At 50.1% G+C, this 13,643-nt stretch overlaps 1 protein-coding gene across 1 annotated transcript; it reads right to left on the reverse strand.

The window, feature by feature from the left end:
- LYPD5 (LY6/PLAUR domain containing 5) lies at positions 8,466 to 12,927 on the reverse strand. Its single transcript, XM_018062540.1, has 5 exons — positions 12,710 to 12,927; positions 10,890 to 11,018; positions 10,183 to 10,359; positions 9,844 to 9,990; positions 8,466 to 9,311 (listed from the first exon to the last, which is right to left on the reverse strand). Exons 1-5 carry the CDS (start codon positions 12,906 to 12,908, stop codon positions 9,052 to 9,054), a joined length of 912 nt encoding a protein of 303 aa, XP_017918029.1. The 5' UTR covers positions 12,909 to 12,927; the 3' UTR covers positions 8,466 to 9,051.

Raw genomic sequence — 13,643 nt, forward strand, 5'->3', positions numbered from 1 at the left:
AGTTTGCCTACCAGTCGAAGACATAGATGCAGGTTCCATTCCTGGGTTGGGAAGATCCCCTGGAGGAGGAAATGGCAAGCCACTCCAGTATTCTTGCCTGGGAAATGTATGGACAGAGGAGCCTGGCAGGCTATATAGTCCATGGGGTCACAAAGAGTCAGACACAACTGAGCGACTAAGTACACACACACACACACACACACACGCACACAGAGGGCCTGGCATATGTTAAGCCCCTGTGGCACTTTGTCTCCCAAGCTGGCTCCAGTAATTCCTCCTCCTTTGTGCTGGCAGGTGGCATCTCCCTCCGACAGGTCGACTGTGCATCCTTTTTCCTTCCATCTGCTGGCTTGTGACTTGCTTCGACTCATAGAAATGTAGCAGAAATGACGCTGGGCCAGATCCAGGTCCAGTTCTGAAGAGAACTAAAAGCTGGAACTCTAAGACTCCATGCTGTAAGGAAGCCCAAGCTTGTCCCATGAAGCGGCCGTGCAGAGGAGGAACAAAGCACCCTGGCCGCAGCCCCAGCCCAGCCCCATCTGTTGCAGTTGCATGAGTAAATTCCAGAGAAATCAGCAGGATTGCCTTGTCAACCCCCAGAATCATGAGAAGTAACTTTTTGCTTTACGGCACTAAATCTTGCTACTCTCTCAATTCAATCCACCCTCTCCCCTCTCCCCCCACGGAGTCCACAAGTACGTCTGCATCTTCACTGCCGCCCTGCAGATTCACAGATAGGCTCATCAGTACCATCTTTCTAGAGGGAGTGAACATACATATACCTATGGCCGATTCCTGTTGATGTATGGCAGAAACCAACACGAAAACAATTATCCTCCAATTAAAAATAAATACGTTTTTAAAATAGAATAAAAATACAATGAATTATCAAAAAGAAGACACCAAATTTTGAAGTGGTTCGTTATACAATAAACAATAAATATTACACTTTTCTGTTTGAAGTGTTTCATCGTAAAAGTCTGTATATATGAATATGCTGTGTGCTGTGCTTAGTCACTTAGTCATGTGACGCTCTCTCTTTGCAGCCCCATGGACTGTAGCCTGCCAGGCTCCTCTGTTCATGGGGATTCTCCAGGCAGCAATACTGGAGTGGATTGCCATGCCCTCCTCCAGGGGATCTTCCCAACCCAGGGACCGAACCTGAGCCACAAGGGAAGCCCATAAATATGTATATGTGAATAGGTAATGCAATAGATAATAGAAATTGCAGTTTATAAATTATAGCTAGTGTTATTTTATTTCTCTCTTTTCAAATTTATTTTTATTTTTTGGCAACACTGTGCAACATGTGGGATCTTAGTTCCCCTACCAAGGACCCATCCTGTGCCCCCTGCCTTGGAAATGCAGAGTCTTAACCACTGGACCACCAGGGAAGTCCTTAATTTCTTTTTGCCTCTGGGTCTTGCTTTTACTGTTTCAGTCTCTGCTTGTCTTTCCTATTTCCCCATCACTCTTTATCTTTTTCTCTCTGTATGTCTATTCCTGTCTTGTCTATCTTACTAAAAACCCCTATGGCCACGTTCCCTTCCACTTACTTTGCTCCACCGCATTGACCTTCTCGCTGATCCTCAAACATGCCGTGCTGTTTCCTGCCTCAACACCTTGGTGCTTACTTTTCTCTGCCTGCATGCTTTGATCTTCAGTCTCCTCTTGGATCATTTCTTTACTTCATCCAGTTCTCTGTTCAATATAGTCTCTTCCTTGACCACTTCTTCAGAAATGGTCCCTGGACTTCCCTGGTAGTCCAGTGGCTAAGATTCTGTGCTTCCACCGCAAGGGCTGTGGGTTTGATTCCTGGTGGGGGAAGTTCAGCGTGATGTCCAGTGAAACCTAAAAAAAAAAAAGATCCACTTCCCTTTGGGGCTTACCAGGTGGTCCAGTGATTAAGACTCCAAGCCTCCAATGCAAGTGGCATGGTCAGGGAACTAAGATTCCACAGCGCCTCTCCCTGCCACAAAAATACCAGAAAACAAAATACAACTTAGAAATGGTTCTCTCCTGCCTCATAAATAACTCTGTATCACATCTCATTACTATGTCTTTATCATGGCCCTTAGGATTATTAAATGACCCTGTTTTCTTCTCTTTCAAGTTGTTCAGGACGGGGATTTTGCCATCCCGAACGTTTAGAACAGCGGGGGGCGCAGGAGGTGCTCAGTGGCTATTGGTTGATGGACTGCTCTCATTCAGTAGCACTGATTGGCTCTCCTTTGACTCTGCCCTCTCACCCTGTCCCACACCCTCCTGGAAGTGGGAAGGATGTCGTTTCCTCATTGCCGTGTCCTTTGTCCCACTTATTAGCTGAGTTGCTGTCTGTGGTTCTGAGACCCAGTGTGTGGATCTATCCTTGGTGCTGACCTAGGCTCCCATTTGCATTAACCTGGGGAGGGCAAGGGACTCATAGGAGAAGGGTGATCGATGTGAGCGGGATCCAGACACTGGACCATGTAGACCATTGAGAGGAGGCAGGCATCTGAGTTCTGAAGGGAGGGAGTGCCTGGGTCACTGGACTCAAATGGGAGTTGTTCTGTCCATCTATCTGTTCATGTATACACACACAGAGACATGTATATTATTATGGAAAACGTCAAACAAACAGAAGTGAACAGAAGAGTATAATAAGCCTCCACGCACCCATCTAACAAATACCAACTCATGCTTAATTGCATTTCTTCAGTGCCTCCACCCATTTCCTCACTTCCTATATTATTTTCATGCAAATGCCAGAATGAGATCATTCAATTATATGTCATACTTTTAATTTTGCTTCCTTTTGTGGAGGTACGGCTTATACTTTGGAAAGGTCACACATCTTTAGTGTCCAGATTGATGCAGTTCTGCCTGTAGCAACTCCATTATCTCAAGAGGTTCTCCTGTCCCCTCTTCCAACTGATGCACCAGAGATGGCCGGTATCCTGACCTCTGTCACCAAAGATTAAAGAGCCACAATGTGGGAGTCTTGGGCTCTAGGTCTGACTTTACTGTTGTCATTAGTACTTTTTTAATGCAGTATACCACACATGCATAAAGTAGATACAAGTAGAGATATATATTGGACAAATAGGAGCTTCCCTGGTAGCTCATCTGGCAAAGAATCCATCTGCAATGCAGGCAACCCCAGTTTGATTCCTGGGTTGGGAAGATCCCCTAGAGAAGGGATAAACTACCCATTCCAGTATTCTTGGGCTTCCCTGGTGACTCAGATTCTTTACAGAAAGAATCTGCCTGCAATGCTGGAGACCTGGGTTCAATCCCTGGGTTGGGAAGATCCACTGGAGGAGGGCATGTCTACCTACTCCAGTATTCTTGCCTGGAGAATCCCATAGACAGAGAAGCCTGGCAGGCTACAGTCCATGGGGTCGGAAGAGCCAGACAAGACTGAGTGACTAAGAACACTGGACAAATTACATTCATGGGGGAGGTGAGGGGGTTCAGGATGGCGGGGACACATGTATGCTGCTGCTGCTACTGCTGCTAAGTCACTTCAGTCATGTCCGACTCTGTGAGACCCCATAGACGGCAGCCCATCAGGCTCCACCATCCCTGGGATTCTCCAGGCAAGAACACTGGAGTGGGTTGCCATTTCCTTCTCCAGTGCATGAAAATGAAAAGTGAAAGTGAAGTCGCTCAGTCATGCCCGACTCTTAGTGACCCCATGGACTGCAGCCTACCAGGCTCCTCTGTCCATGGGATTTTCCAGGCAAGAGTACTGGAGTGGGGTGCCATTGCCTTCTCCATGGCCAATTCATGTTGATGTATGGCAAAAACCATCACAATATTGTAATTTTCCTCCAATAAAAATAAATTAATTCTTTGAAAAAAATTACATTTGTGGATGCCCATGAAATCACCACACACATAGAGAGAATGCCACCACTCCCCAGAATCTTTGTGTGCTTTTAAAATTTTTAAACGTTTTCTGTTGGGAGCCAGCGTGAGGAACTCCGCCCATGGCAAAGGCCATGAGGAAGGAAGCTTGGCATACGCAAAGGCGTGATCAAGCCTCAGGAAACCCCCTGTTCCTGAGCATCTACCCCAAACCCAGAGTACTTTACGGGGAGCTCTCCCCCATAACCATTTCTCTCAGAGAAGGAGTTAACTTGCAGCTCCAGTTAATAAAAATTCCTGGGCGTGATAAGAGTGTTTCAACTTATGAACTCTGGAGGTTCTCTGGCCTGCCTGATCAGGCTCATCCGGCCGCATGTGATTGTTTACAGCCTCCCAACTGTGAGAGGCACAGGATGTTTTAAAACTTTCTAAAAACAGACTCTTTTGAGAAGTTAGAAGATCATTAGTATAGTATTAGTAGGATGATTAGGAACTATATTGGTGAAGGGTTTTTTCATTTATCCTGCCAATAATTACTGCTGATTCCCTGCCCTGGGTGTGACAAGGATGTCTCAGGTCAAACCTCTCTGCTGACAGACTAGCTTGTGTGACAGCTTCTCAGCCATAAACAGCACAGAGAGCTTGGAGTATTAGCGTAGGGCTTTTCTCATTGATGAGTCAATGATTGCCATCAGGCCTCCATATCCTTAGGCACCTGGGAATATATTAATCAATGTATTTGGAATATAGAAAAGGAAATATAGTAGTTTTTGATGTTAGCAATACTAGACTTTTGAGTTAATGAATCTTCTCTTTTGTTATAGATCACTGTACTTTGTTATAAATCACTATAAATCACTATGCTATGTAACTTTATAACTATCTTAAGACAAAATAGATCTTAAGGGGAACATTGGTGAAGGGTTTACATTTGTTGAGCCAAAATTTGCTGCTAAAACTTCATATTCCTGCCCTTATTATAAATATAACTAGCATATAGGAGAAATAAGTATTAACCTTTAAGATTAATCTTGTTAAACCTTAGGTTAAGTAAATTCCTTTCTTGATTGTAAATTCCTTTCTTGAGTGCTACACCCTCACCCTATAGGAATGCAACTTTATTTGGAGGGTGGCGCCTGATTTAAGAAAAAAATCACCCCTGGAAAAATAAGTTTTCTGGTTAACTGACCGGTATCAGAAAGAGCCATAAAATGTCAGCAGACCTCATGGCTAAAAGATGATGAAACTCATAAGACCTTTGTATGATTTTATATGAAGCACCTCATTGTGACAAGGGTCAGGTCTGCTGACCCCCGCTTGACTCTGTATTCATCCCTATGTATAACAAAAAGGTATATAAACAAACCTGAAAAATAAATAAATTGGATCAGTTTCTGGAAAGTCTGATTCCCCCGTGTCGTTTCTTTCTTGCTCCCCGTTTTCCTGGCTGAATTCCCATCTGAAATGTGGGTACTCACCAAGCCTGTTAATTCTGCCTGGGCTTCTGAGATCGGACCAGGGAGGCCTCAGTGCCTCCTCTCCTTCGGGAGAATGGAAAGACGCCTGTGGCCTACATAGGTGGAGATTGGTATTCCATGTAAACCAGTTATTCAGCCTCTTTTCTCCACTAATTTTCCTACTACACTATCTGTTTCTAATCTCCCTCTATATCTGTAATTAAATAAGTTTTTTCCAGGACGCCGACTCCGACCCCACCTTCGAATCACCCTGGATCCACAGGGGCTGGACCCTGGCAATTTTCATTTACTTATTTATTATTTTCGGTCACGCTGAATCTTTGTTGCTGTGCGTGGGCTTTCTCTAGTTGCAGCCAGTCGAGGTTACTCTCTAGTTTTGGCGTGCAGGCTTCTCATTGCAGTGGTTTCTCCTGTTGCAGAGCATGGGCTTTAAGCATGAAGGCTTCAGTAGTTGTGGGATGAGGGCTCCAGAGCACGGGCTCAGTAAGTTGCAGTGCATGGGTTTAGTTGCTCCGCCAAATGTGGGATCTTCCTGGACCAGGGATTGAACCACGTCCCCTGCATTGGCAAGAGGATTCTGAACCACTGAGCCCCCAGGGAAGTCTCACCTAGGTAGATTTCTTTTGCAGGGAAGGCTTACCTCTGCTTTTGATGCCTTTGAACTGATTGAATCAGGCCCAGCCAGATGATCGTAGAGTAATCTACTGAATTTAAAGTCAACTGATCACAGACTTTAATCACATCTAAAAAATACTTCCCAGGCAGCACTGAGATTAGCATTTGAATGACTGACTGGTACTGTAGCCTAACCTAGACAAGTCCACATCAGACTGACCAGCCCAGGTTTAAACCACATTTGTAATAAAATTCCAATTCTGCACCCCGCACGAGAAAAGTCATTACCTTGAAGGTAGGGATGTCTGCCTGTTCTCCTCACTGCTATATGTCCAGCAGTGAGAATGGTGCCTGGCACACAGTTCAGTTCAGTTCAGTTGCTCAGTCGTATCCGACTCTTTGCAACTGCATGGACTACAGCACACCAGGCTTCCTTGTCTTTCACTGTCTCTCAGAGTTTGCTCAAACTCATGTCCATTGAGTGGGTGATGCCATCCAGCCATCTCATCCTCTGTCACCCCCTTCTCCTCCTGCCCTCAATCTCTCCCAGCATCGGGGTCTTTTCCAGTGAGTCACTATTCCCATCAGGTGGCACTCAGAATGTGCTCAGCAAAGAAGATGAATGAATAGATAATGACATTCAGCTTCCCTGCCTAAGTCAGGATGTACAGGCATTGAGAGCCCTTCTCCCCATGACCTCAGAGGAGTGTAGGAGTATTTCTGAGATGCCCTCCTCCCCACAAGGCTGCCTGTTGGGGTGAAGCTGAAGATATGAGGATACACTCTTGCTACATCACTTACTCTGAAAATTACTCTCATTGTGCCTTGGGCAAGTTCTCTGCAAAATGGGCATGAGGTTTCTTTTTGCTTCCTCACTGGGTCACTGGGAGGATTCAGTTCGTGGGGAAATGATGTGAAGGGACTTTGTAAAATCTGTGTGCAAACAGATGTGCTGGAGGGTTCCATTTCTATGAAGTTCACGAGCTTGTGTAAACGTCCCACACACGCTGAGTCCCTTGCTACCTCCAGATCTTTGTCCAGGCTATCTCCTCCACCTAGAATGCCCTTCCTCCTACTTCTCTTTGCCAGTTCCTCTTTATCTTTTGGGCTTCCCAGGTGGCTCAGTGCTAAAGAATCCTCCTGCAAGGCAGGAGACGCAGGTTGGATCCCTGGGTCAGGAAGAACCCCTGGGGAAGGAAATGGAAACCCACTCCAATATTCTTGCCTGGGAAATCCCATGGACAGAGGAGCCTGGCAGGCTACAGTCCATGGGATCCCAGAGTCAGACACGACTGAGCTCGCAAGCTTTATCCTTTAAGAGTTTGCCTAAGGTTTACTTCCTTCGGGATATCCTCCCTGATCCCCATAGGTTAGAGAGTTTTGCCTTGTTCAGCTTTGCTTCAAGTGTTTTGTGTGTTTTTTTTTTTAATTTTGATTTTTTTCATTGGAGTAGAATTGCTTTACAATGTTGTGTTGGTTTCTGCTGTTTAACAAAGTGAATCAGCCACATGTATACGTATATCCCTTCCCTCTGGAGCCTCCCTCCCACCCCATCTCCCACCCCACCCCTCTAAGTCACGGAGCACCAAGCTGAACACCCTGTACTATACAGTAGCTTCCCAGTAGCTATCTGTTTTACACATGGACACTACTTAATGCCACTCTCTCAATTCGTCCCACCCTCCCCTTCCCTGCCCTGAGTCCACAAGCCATTCTCTACATCTTTGCCTCTATTCCTGCCCTGCAAACAGGTTCATCAGTACCATTTTTCTACATTCCATATATATGTGTTAATATATGATTTTTTTTTTCTCTTTCTGATTTACTTCACTCTGAATGACAGACTCTAGGTTCATTCATGCTAAGTCGCTTCAGTTGTGTCTGACTCTTTGAGACCCTAAGGACCACAGCCTGCCAGGCTCCTCCATCCATGGGATTCTCCAGGCAAGAATACCAGAGTGGGTTGCCAAGCCCTCCTCCAGGGGATCTTCCCTATGCAGGGGTCGAACCTGTGTGTCTTAAGTCTCCTGAATTGGCAGGCTGGTTCTTTACCATTGTCCATCTGGGAAGCCCAAATCCACATCACTACAAATGACCCAATTTTGTTCCTTTTTATGAATGAGTGATAAAGATGTGCAATACCGTCTTTATCCATTCATCTGTAATGAACATTTAGGTTGCTTCCATATCTTGGCTACTGTAAATAGCGCTGCAGTGAACACTGGGATACAGATCTTTTTCAGTTGTGGTTTCCTCAGGGTATATGCCCAATAGTGGGATTGCGGGGTCTCAAGTGTTTTTCTATCAAGTCAGTCAACATTCATGTGTTTGTGAGGCAGAGTTGCCTAGTGGTTCACAGGGCTTGGAGTCACGCTCCCCACTCCTGAGATACATGAGGTCAATCAGGTGCCTTTGCAAGCATCACATCCGCTCGTCTGTGATGTGAGGACCATGACAATGGGTGGCAGTTTTGTCCTTGGTACTCCATGTTCATCTTGTTAAATTCTGACCACGACCACTGTGAAGTAGGTCTTGTCATTATCGTAGGTTTTATTTTCACCTCTGCCCAACAGGTGAGGAAACATAGTCTCAGCGAGGTTAAGTAACCACCCAAGGTCACCCACAGGCTAAATGGTAGAGGCAGGATTTGAACCCATGCAGCCTGGCTTCAGGGTCTGGACTCCTAATGTCTAGGATATGCTGGTTATACTGCCTTTCAAGTCTCCCATGATGGTACTAATAAAGACATCATTGTAGCTCCCTGCTGGAGCTGGTTAGGTTCTGGGAGAGCCTCAGACCAGGAAACCCACAACAGGAAATGGGCTGTGGGGAGGCTGGGCCTGTTTGGTGCTCAGCATGGGATCAGGTTTGCTCTTTATGTGGGATGTGGCCATTGCTCTCCACCCTGGGGTGCTGGGGACCTTGCCCAGTTTCTTCCAGGCTTGCTGACCAGGCCTGCTAGGCATCAGTAGGGAAGCAGGAGGGAGGGAGGGAGAGAGAGACAGGTGTGTAACTCTGATTTTCCACATTCCAGGAAGTGAAGCAATGAGAAGGGGTTATGTGTGCCCTGCCCCCAGCATCCCACTCAGGAAGAGGCTGGAGGGACTGACTATGAGGAGAGCCCAAGGTGTCCTCCCAGAGCGCCACCCAGCAGGGAGACCATGAGGAGCAGGCCCGTGACATGGGGCGCCTGGGGAGCGGCGGTGTCCGAGGCGCTGGTGAAGGGCTGGGTCAGGGAGTCCCTGTTGCAGAGGTCCCCCTCACAGCAGGAGCCTTGCAAGTCGATGTCTGTCCAGGGGCTGGTGGTGCCCTTGATGGTGCAGGAGGGCCGTTGGCAGGTTCGGACGTACACAGGGGCTGAGAAATTGCCTGGGAGGGGGGTGGTGAGGAGGGGTCAGGACCGAAGGAGGCAGCCACAGCTGAACCTTCACCTCAGAGGCCAAGGCCACGGCTGGGTTCTCGGACTTCCTTCCAGTCCCCTCAGACCAGAGCCGTGCCTCCTTCTTTAGATCAGGACCACGCCTCCTCCCCAGACCAGGGCTACGCCTCCTCCCCCAGGCCAGGGCCACGCCTCCTCCCTCAGGCCAGGGCCACGCCTCCTCCCTCAAATCAGGGCCAGGCCTCCTCCCCAGACCAGGGCCACGGCTCCTCCCCCAGGCCAGGGCCACGCCTCCTCCCTCAGACCAGGGCCACGCCTCCTCCCTCAAATCAGGGCCAGGCCTCCTCCCCAGACCAGGGCCACGCCTCCTCCCCCAGGCCAGGGCCACGCCTTCTCCCCCAGGCCTGGGCCACGCCTCCTCCCTCAGATCAGGGCCACGCCTCCTTCTTTAGACCAGGGCCTTGTCTCAGTCAGTCCTGCCCTGCCTCCACGCCCCTTGCCCAGGCCCTCCCAGCCCCTCACCAAGGGTCATTCGTCCATTGCCCTGGAAGCAGACGCTCTGGTCCTGGTGACACTGGACCCGCCGGGACTTCTCCGGAGTGCAGTCCTCTGGGTGGATCCCCACGCAGGCGTAACATTCGGTGCCGCTGAGCGTCGGCGGGTTGGGCGCTGCCAAGAGAGCGTGGAGGCACACTCAGGTCACCGTCCGCCGTCCGGGCGTGGGGCGTGCGCAGGGCGCCCCCTTTGCGCGCCTGGAAGGCTGGACTGCCAGCGCGCTGGGAGGAGGAGCCCGGCGGAGGCCACGCCCCCGCACGCCGGGGGCCCGTCCCGCCCCACGCCCAGCCCCGCCCTCTCTCATACCCGGGCTCAGATTGGGGAGGGAGTCGTGGCTCTGGAGGTTCACGTTGCACAGGTCTGTGGCACAGCGGCGCACCACCGAGTAGTCAGGCGGCAGCGACTTGTCATTCGACAGCATCTGGCCCGTAAGCGGGCCTCCCCAGCAGCCCTTCTGTACCAAGGTCACTGAGGAGCGGTACCCTGGGGGCGAGGGGATGGAGTCTGGGGCGCTGCCTCTTCTCCAGCCCGCCCTCTCCCACACCCATTCCTCTCCCTCTCGTCTCAAGTCTCCCCCTCCTGTCTCCTCTCCTCCTCCACTCTCCCCTCAGCCTGGCTTCTCTTCTCCCTGCTGCCCTGCCCTTCTCTTCCTCCCTCGCTTCCTTCTCCGCTGTCCCTACATCCCTCCCCGCCGCGCCCCCCGCCCCACACCACCAGCCCTTTTCTCCTGCTTTTCTCTCTCCCGGGTCTGCCCTTCCGTCGCCCCTTCCTGGCTCTTCCACACGGTCGCCTCCTCCCACCTCCCACCCCTTCATCCCCTCTTTCTCTCAGGCTTCCTCCTCCCTCCACCTCCGCATCTCTGCCGCCGCCTTTCCTCTCCTCTCTACCCAGCTCCTCCGCATCCTTTGTCTCCTACTCCGTCCCCCTTTCCCACCCCCACCTGGCTGATGTTCACCCCCGTCCCCGTGCCCCGTCCCCCGCCCCTTTCTTATTCTGCGTTTCCTGCCCCTCACCAGTGTTCAGGGACAAGACAGCCTCAGAGCATCCCTGCGGACAGGAGACATTGCTGAAGTTCACATTACTGAGGTCAAAGGGCCCGAAGTAGATGTGTTGGAAGCTGTAGCACTGCCGGGCCTGGGACCCTGGGGAGAGCAGGGGTGCGGTGAGAGGAACAGTACCTCCCGATGAGCCTGGGCCAGGCACCTGGGGCTCCGTCCTAAAGATGACAGCCAGGCCCTTCTGCTCTGAGAGGTGACAGGCCTTGTTGCCTTGAGAGAAGCAGGGTCTGCTGGTGTGGCTGCTCATGACTGTGCCTGACTGTTGGCAAGGGTATTGGCCTCTGCACCTGCCAGTCCAGTTTTTTCCCCCAGACTGTTTCAAATTTCCACCCTCTTTCAGGAAGCCCTTTAAGATTTTGATAAAGGAGGAAGCAATTCACTCCTGCTCTGCTTTCCCCTCTCCCCCCAAAATGCGCAATATCCAGTAGCACTAAAAGGCTGCTGATGGAAAACAAACACTCCAGTACAAGCAGCGGGGTGTGCAATCTCCTGCTACAAACACACGCGCACAGCCAGTCCCTGCAGTACCTGGACAGAACACTGACACACTGACGTAAACACAAAATAACAAAATTGACACAGGTTCATGCCAATCAGAAATATACACAGAGGACCCTGTATGCGTTCATGTAGAGTTCTACGTTCACACACAAAACAAGTACCACCCAGACCCTCCAATAGAAACTCTCTAAACCAAGGTATCTTATACACACAAAATTCAGACTCTCAGACAGAAATATGTGTGAATACAGAAACAGTCACAACACACAGACCCAGGAACACAGGAACTCATACCCAGACAGAGAGAAATACAGACCCAAGAATCACAAATAAAATCAGAGCCTACAATTAGGCGAAGATAGAGATACATTAAAAAAAATAGACCTACAAAATCAGACAACTTAAAATCATTCAGATACAAGATTTATAGAGACACACAAGAGATACACAGACAGACACGCATCATAATACCCAAACACACATGCGCAGAAATACAGGCCTACCTGGCACAGAGATGCACAAAGAGAAGCAGAGATGCAAAATTATACTCGCATCTCTTTTACAAAGAAAAGTGAGGATCAGAGATGAACAGACCCATGAAAATATTTGTTCAAATACCCAGACACGAAAACCTGCTGTAGATACACACACACAAGCACAGAGACCCACAGCACATGCTGACCCATGGACACACACAGAAATAGAACTCTCTTCTTTCTGTGGCTGAGCACACACACACACACACACACACGAAGTTGTGTGCAGGCATAGTCTCCTTCCCATCTCTCAAATATCTCAAGTTTGTAGCCACTTCAATCCTGATATGACTGTGTCCCTGTAGGGGAAGAGGTTGCCTGAGTCAAGATTTCCTGCCAGTTCTAGAAAGAGCCCCCATGCCTCCCAAGAAGTACCTTCGAATGAATGGGGACATGGGCAAAGAGCATGAGAAAGGCTGGAGTAGTGAACCAGAGATAGTGGAGCAAGTGAGTGATGTGGGAAGACCAGAGGAGGGGAAGAGAAGGGAGAGGACAGAGTCTCCCTGACCAAGACCCAGGGGTCCAGGCCCCCAGCCCCTCCTCCCCCGGACCCAGGATCTAGGCCCCCAGCCCCTCCTCCCTCAGACCCAGGATCCAGACCTCACCCCTCCTCCCCCAGACCAGGAGTCAGGGCCTCCAGCTCACTTTTCCCTGAGTCCTTGGAATCTGGCCCCCACTCTCTCTGCTCCCTCAGACCCAGAAGAGTCCTGCTTCCACCCACCCAACTGCCCTTCTTACCACTGGACTCAGAAGTCTGGACATCGGTCAGGCAGAGGACAGGCCCAAAGAGGCCCAGCAGGATGACTCTGGCGACTCCCACTGCCATGTTGTGGACCTGAGTGGAGACACGGAGGACAGCTCCTCCTGCTCTGACTTCTGCCTGGCTGGTTCTCCAAGCCAAGCCCCAGGCATCCTGGCTACCCAGGCAGGCTGGCATTCCTCCACCCCCGCCCTCCCGCTTAGGCTAGTCTCCTCCTAGATAATCATGATGGGGGCCTGGACACTGGGTCTGAGGGAGGAGGGGCTGGGGGCCTGGACACTGGGTCTAAGGGAGGAGGGGCTGGGGCCTTGTAACCCTTCGTTTTGGGGGATTTGTGTTTGGGGGGCTGTCTACCCCACTCCCCTAGCCCTAGTCTGAGGTGGGCACACGTGGCCTCCAACTTCTCTTCCTTTACCCTGATACATGCCACCTGTAGGGGACCATGCCTCCAGACCCAGAGAAGCAAACGTCACCTCCTCCCTGAAGCCTTCCCTGACCTGCACCCCCGCCCCAACAGTCATCCCTCCACCCTCAGCCTCAAGCACCTCCCTGTCTCCCAGCCTTGGTCACTCTGGGTTAGGCTAACGTCCTTCTCCTTCATCAGGCTGTGAATTCCTCAGGGGTCTCAGGGGATGTTTGTGATGATGTAGGAATGAGTGAATCAAAGACCTGACAAACTGACAGGGAGACAGAGCCTCCCAGAGAGGTAGTTACTCATGGGATGCAGAAAAACAGACACACCCGGTATGGACTGATGCAAATCTATGCAGACGAATCAACCCAGACCTGAGGAACCGGACGTGCCCACAGAAGGTATTTGATAGACTTTTATTAGATTGTTTTAAATACTTTATTTATCTGGCAGTGTTGGATCTTAGTTGCATCACGTGGGATCTTTGGTTGTGGCACACA

This window comes from Capra hircus, chromosome 18, assembly GCF_001704415.2.
Source record: "Capra hircus breed San Clemente chromosome 18, ASM170441v1, whole genome shotgun sequence".
Taxonomy (NCBI): domain Eukaryota; kingdom Metazoa; phylum Chordata; class Mammalia; order Artiodactyla; family Bovidae; genus Capra; species Capra hircus.